At 41.5% G+C, this 5,881-nt stretch overlaps 1 protein-coding gene across 2 annotated transcripts in view; it reads left to right on the top strand.

Annotated features, from left to right (window-relative positions):
• The first annotated feature begins 95 nt into the window (after nt 1–95).
• prmt1 (protein arginine methyltransferase 1) overlaps nt 96–5,881 on the top strand; it is a 38,264-nt gene continuing 32,478 nt past the window's right edge. Inside the window, exon 1 of one of the 2 annotated variants that reach the window (XM_015023056.1) lies at nt 96–200. In XM_015023056.1, the coding sequence (XP_014878542.1) occupies nt 174–200 (27 nt within the window). In that variant the 5' untranslated portion in view covers nt 96–173. The remainder of the gene's footprint in view (nt 201–5,881) is intronic. The other variant, XM_015023057.1, reaches the window with a different exon arrangement.

Genomic DNA, 5,881 nt, shown 5'->3' with positions numbered 1-5,881 from the left:
CACACTCCTCAGGAATTACAGTAAGGACATTCCTTTCTTCCTTCTTTCTGTGGTTGTTAAGCAGAGAACTGCCGGTAGGTGTCAGTAAGGTCCTGACAGAGGACGATTGGAACTGTTTAGAGGAAAGGGAAATAGTAGAGGAAGAAGTCAACTACGTTCAGCAGAAGATCGAAATGGCCGCGCCAGCAGAGAGGATGGAGGTAAGATCTTAGCGGAGGAAACACGACAACTGACTTTCACAGCTCTATTAGATTGACTCACACCATACCTGAGTCTACAATAGAATTAGCAATATGTGTTTCGTTCTCTACTTGTTTTCATATTCGGCCTCGTAGTTAACGAGCAGCAAAGCGTCCATTTTATATCGGCGTCTACGTTTAATAATGATGCCTTTAGTCATTCATTTCTGTCTCAGTTGAAAAAATACCAAAAAATCATGTAAACACTCAATAAGGTGTTTTTTATTGGGCGGTTAATGTAGGTGTGAGCGGAGAGAGGGTGATTTTTTCCCCCAGATGATGTGCTGCCTCAGCCGGTTGGACCGCATGGGCTCCAACGTGTTAGCATCTGGAGCTAGTTGAGCTAGCCGCTTATAAAGGGATGCTGCGTTCATCTCCGCTGGTTCTTTATTCACCTGGGAACCAGAGCCCACACCATTCAGCGAACACATTTTACTCTTCTCCTGTATATAGCTTGTCCGTTTTTTCTTCAACATGTCTTTCTGAGCGTAACAATTAGGTTCAGAGAAAAGTTTGCCGGTGTTCGAAGTAGTTACAGCTAGTAGCTGGAAAGAGCAGGCATGTGAGGTCTGAGACCCCCTCCCGCACCCCCCACGCGATTGTTGGAACTGCAGGGTTTCCCCCAGAAAACTTGCTAGGTCCGGAGGTCAGGGCACTGATTCAGTCCACCGACTGTATTAACCCTTGTGTTTACAAATGGGGTCCAACCGACCCCACACCTGTAAAACTTGTATCATTTGCCACAGTCCTCTACGTTTGCCTCAGTCCTCGCACGCACAAAGGTCAAGATGTTAAGTTGACTGGAAATGTAAAAATATTACTGGATAATTATGTTACTGGAAGACTTTGACGACAATTCTTAAACCTACAATTATAGAATATTAAAAACAATAAATAATAATGATAAAACCCCCAATTAAAATAAGTATTAATTATTTGCATTTCTGTTAAATCCAAATTAAGTCAGCAGCTCCTTAACCGTTGTGCGATCTTAACTCCCCTTGTCCTACTACGGGTTAAAAATGATTGGCTGTACCAAAACCCCAAAATAAAGCAGCTGAATTGAATTTTAAATCCAAAGTCTATTTTCCATGAAACAGTCTGTTATTTATCAATTCAACTACATTTAATACATTTTTTATCATGTACTTTTTTGTTTAAAATAAACATCAATTAATTGCATTTATGTTAAATCCAAAGTAAGTCATCAGTTGGTGGATCTAAAAACATGATGTAATGCTGCTCACATTTACAACTGGCCCAAGGCATAAATGAACTAAGCAGCTTTTTATAAGGCAAGGCCCCCCATAAATGCTAACAATTTAACAGAGACCACAGATACAGAAATTTAACATTTGTCTATTGATAATGTCATTACTGTTAAATTGGATTTAATGGTTTTAGCATAGATACATAATTTTTTTTTAAATTTAACATTTAAGTTTAAGATTTTAAGGAGCTGGCAAGTTTACTTTGTAAAAGTGCAAAGAACAATATTCATAGTTAGATTGTTTTGTTACCACAGCTACAATCTACATAAGCATGAGACACAATCAGAACCCGTCCCCCCACTGGTAGGCGGAGGGAAACTACCCTCTTGTTTCACTGTGGTGAACCCCAAGCTATCAGCACCAAGATGGGGGGACAACAAGTATGCCCGCTCCTGCCCGGTGCCTCTCATCATGGCAACTACAGAGTGGAAGCGTGTCCAACCCAGAGGTCGCGTTAACCAAATTTTTTCCGTATTTGACTGGTTGTTTTTTTTAAACTATGGGAAAATTTGAAGCCTGTCGGTCATTTTGACAGGTTATCATTAACACCCTTGACTGGAACACATGGGCAGTCATTTTAGACTTTACATAAAGAGTTCATCACAGAGGCAAATAAAATCAGTCAATAAAAATTCCTTTCTGAACATTATCTTATGGAGTCTGAACTAAATGCGTCTTTCTGACTGGGAGCCAAAGGCGTGTTCAAGAGTTATGGACCGGACGCTTTGGAGCATCTGGTTAGGAAGCGCATTTCCAAACCTTTGGTTGAAATGGCGCATTTAATTAAAGTCTCCAGTGCATACAGAACAGGATAAAAAATAAAGAGAATGCAATGTTATGTTAATCCATTTATAGTCTAAACAGAGGAGCCGGCAGTTTATCTTGAGGAAATAAATAAAGGTGCTGAAGAGGTTAATTAGAATAGACCGTAACATGTGCAGTGTGTTGTGGCTAAACACCCAATGTGGACGCGGCTCTGCCTCTGCGAAGAATTAAACTTATCTCATCTTGTGGTTTCAATAAAAGGAGCCTTTGTTCACATTATCTCCTGCGCTGAGAAGGAGAGTGGTGTTCTGGAAGGAGTGCGGAAGATGTAACATTTGTCTGTTTCGGGGAAGCGAAACTACGCAAAAAAATGCTTGTAAAAGCGCACGCCCGGACCGCACAGGGTAAAAAAAAACTCAGAGTTTAATTGATCTGTTTGGATCAGACAGATCCAAATGAGTAATGAACTAGCGCAGACTTCTTTGCAGTTGTGACCAGGAGGAATTTGTGAGACACTGTGCGTTCAGACCCCAGTGGGTGAAGTGCTAGTAATTTAAGTGGAGTCTTTAATTTAATTTATAATAAGTTATAGGGGCCACAGTGATTTTCGTCACTACAGAGAAAAAGTTAAACGTGTTCATTAGCTTTATTTGTGATGGGATCTGGATTTGGTAAAACTAGGTGAATATTAACTAAACCGCATAAAAATGCGGCTACATAGCCTACGTTGATTATAATTTGACGGATAAAAATGGAACATGACCGACTTTTTTTTTTAATACTGTCAGTCAAGATGACGGAGAACAAAAAAGTCTAGCGCGACCTCTGGTCCAACCACTCTCAAGGAGACTGGTTCTAGAACCAGAGCCAGGCGTTTAGGTGAGGCCGACAATTTCTCGTCAGAACCTCTCAACTTTATACACCAGTTCAGGCTCCTTCCCCACCACAGAGGTGACATTCCACTTCCCAATAGCTAGCTTCTGCAACCGAGGATCGCAAAGGTCCCCGCACTCAGCTGCCACTAGGGCTGTAGTGATACAATAATCTCACGATACGATACACGATATTCTGCTCATGACACGATGTTGCGATATTCTGTTCATGATACAATTCAATACACTTTAGCGATTTTCTGAAATATTTNAGAGGGACAGAGTGATTTTGGTGACATTTTGTGACTAATATAGAGTTGGAATGAATTAATTTAACTGTAAACTGATTAAAAGCACAAACTATACAATACCTGGCTCTGGTTGGACATGGACACAGACTTAAAGTCGACAGCTGGACAAAATGAATCAAAGAAGTGGTGAGAAAACATGTTTCTTTTAATTGAAACAGTACAAACTGTAGCTTACATGCAATTGTAAAGTAAATAAAATGCACCAAATACCCTGCTGTTTGATACCGTTTTAACCTTGAAACATAACATCTGAAGGAATCACTCTAAACGTAACGGCACGCTTCGGTCCTGTTCCACCCGAACTGCAGCCCTGTTGTGTTTGCATATAACTGAGGACAGCATCGAAGCTGTACCTGACATCATTATTTTTGAAACTAAACAATGATTTTGATGTAGCGGCCGAAGCCTTTTCCTCAGAGATGCGGCGGAAAACTTTCTCTTTCCTCATTGACCGATCTAGTTCATTCTGTACTCGTTCATCAGCGAGTAAGCGGAGGAAAAAAATTACCTCATCATGGGATCAGGTAACAGCAGAATATTGAGGGGAATTCATTGCAAATTAAAAATAATAGAAATATTAAAAAGAGCACTCTTTACAAAATACAGTAAGCACAGTTTAGTGAGAGCCAGCTAGAACTGATCAACGGCTGACTCTAAACCAATCAGCTGCTGATTCTAAGCAGCCCCGCTTGGCCGGCCCGATTGGAACCACAGTTCTTGTGGTTCCAAGGAGCCGGGTGGAACCGGGTCGGAAGTTCTAATGCAAATACGGTCGGCCCTACTTTGAACCTGTGCCATTCCGTTCCTTGCAGTGCAAAAACGGCTTAAGTGCTTGGTAAGTAAACAATAATATTGGGGTGCTGTGGTGGCGCAGGGGAAAAGCACAACCCATGTATTATGGCCTTAGTCCTCATGCTGGTGGTCGCAGGTTCAATTCCTGGCCTGGTGACATTTGCCGCATGTCTTCCCCCTCTCTCATAACCCTCTTTATTAGGGCTGTATAAATAAATCGATTTGGCGATATATATCGATATTTTCCGCCCATGGAAAGTATCGATTTTTCATCCGCGAGTATCGATCCGTTAAACCATAGGGGTCCATAGCCTGACAGCTCTTTTTAACGTCTAGTTTGTTACGGCGTAGCAGCAAGACTCCGCCTCCCTCAGTCTAACTTTCAACTCGAGCTTAAAGTGCACATTATAAACTACACACCAGTTTTTAAATTGTGTTAATAGGCCAAGTATAACCGGAGTTATGCTAAAATTAGTAAACCATATTTTTCCGAATGTCAGAGAAATGTCAAAAGCGCCGCCATTCCCCGGCTTTTCCGATTATGTGAGAGGGAATGAGCTTCCAAACGTACGAAACGAAACATTAGATTCCTGTGTTTTTGGAAATGTAAAATCTTCAATAAATAACAATGGGCTGTATTTTGTTGCTGAGGAACGAAGTAAAGTTGCGCCAGTAACCGTGAAAGAGAAGCGGAAAGGAGTAGCGGCGCGAACGGAGCAGCTGCAAAAGCAGTGAAATCGCGAAATTAATGCAAATTTTGACTGGTAGCATTCACTTCGTAATTAGTTTTTAGCTTAGCGGTTTCTGTTCTGTATATAAAGGATTACCTGAAGAAAGAACATGGGTTGATAACATCTGAAGCGGGCACGCAGCATGCAGCGGCGCTGTGTTTTGAGCAGGAAGACGAAGAGGAAAAACCCCCAGCCGGAATCCGCGGCGCAGTGAGGATTTCCATGATAACAATGGCTGATCGATTATTCTTATTAGCAACAGACAAAAAGTATCAGAGACTGAGAGTACTATGAGATGCTGGCAGTCTGAGAGGCAGCTACTCAGAGATCCAAGCAGGGGAATAGCGGCGCTGCGTAGCTGCAGGGAGTCGATCACTACGGGGTGAGGCGGAGCCACGACTTTAGCAGTTAGACGAAAGCAGCTTACAGCCACGGCTAACTCCGGGAGACAAGGTAGAAAAGCCTTTTTCCCCATAGTCCAAAAGAATGCATTTGTGGCTGAATTTTTACTCCAAAATGCAGCCACAGTGTCCAAAAGAAAAACCATAAGTGCAATCATTTGCATATTGGGAGTCTACAGAGGCTGATAATCTCCCCACTCTGNTCCTNGATTACCGTTTAAACTCTTGAGTTTTATGTCAAATCCACATGAATTAAATGACAGAAACTAATTCTCTCACTGCGTTTTTGACTCATTTTGTCCAGCTGCAGACTGTTAGACTGTCCAATCAGTCAGGTATTGTGTAGTTGGTGCTTTTAATCAGTTTTCAGTTAACTAAATTCAAATCTATGGAACACAAAATGTCACTAAAATCACTCTGTCCTTCTAAAATCTTTCAGAAAATCGTAAAAATGCACTGAATCGTAGCGAATTGTATCGCTAAACAAATATTGTGATAC

The sequence above is a fragment of the Poecilia latipinna genome, unplaced genomic scaffold (genome assembly GCF_001443285.1).
Source record: "Poecilia latipinna isolate Pla-1442-1.1 unplaced genomic scaffold, P_latipinna-1.0 Scaffold3185, whole genome shotgun sequence".
In the NCBI taxonomy this organism is placed as follows: domain Eukaryota; kingdom Metazoa; phylum Chordata; class Actinopteri; order Cyprinodontiformes; family Poeciliidae; genus Poecilia; species Poecilia latipinna.
The sequence above is the reverse complement of the archived record's forward strand: the minus strand, read 5'-3'. Positions and strand labels throughout refer to the sequence as shown.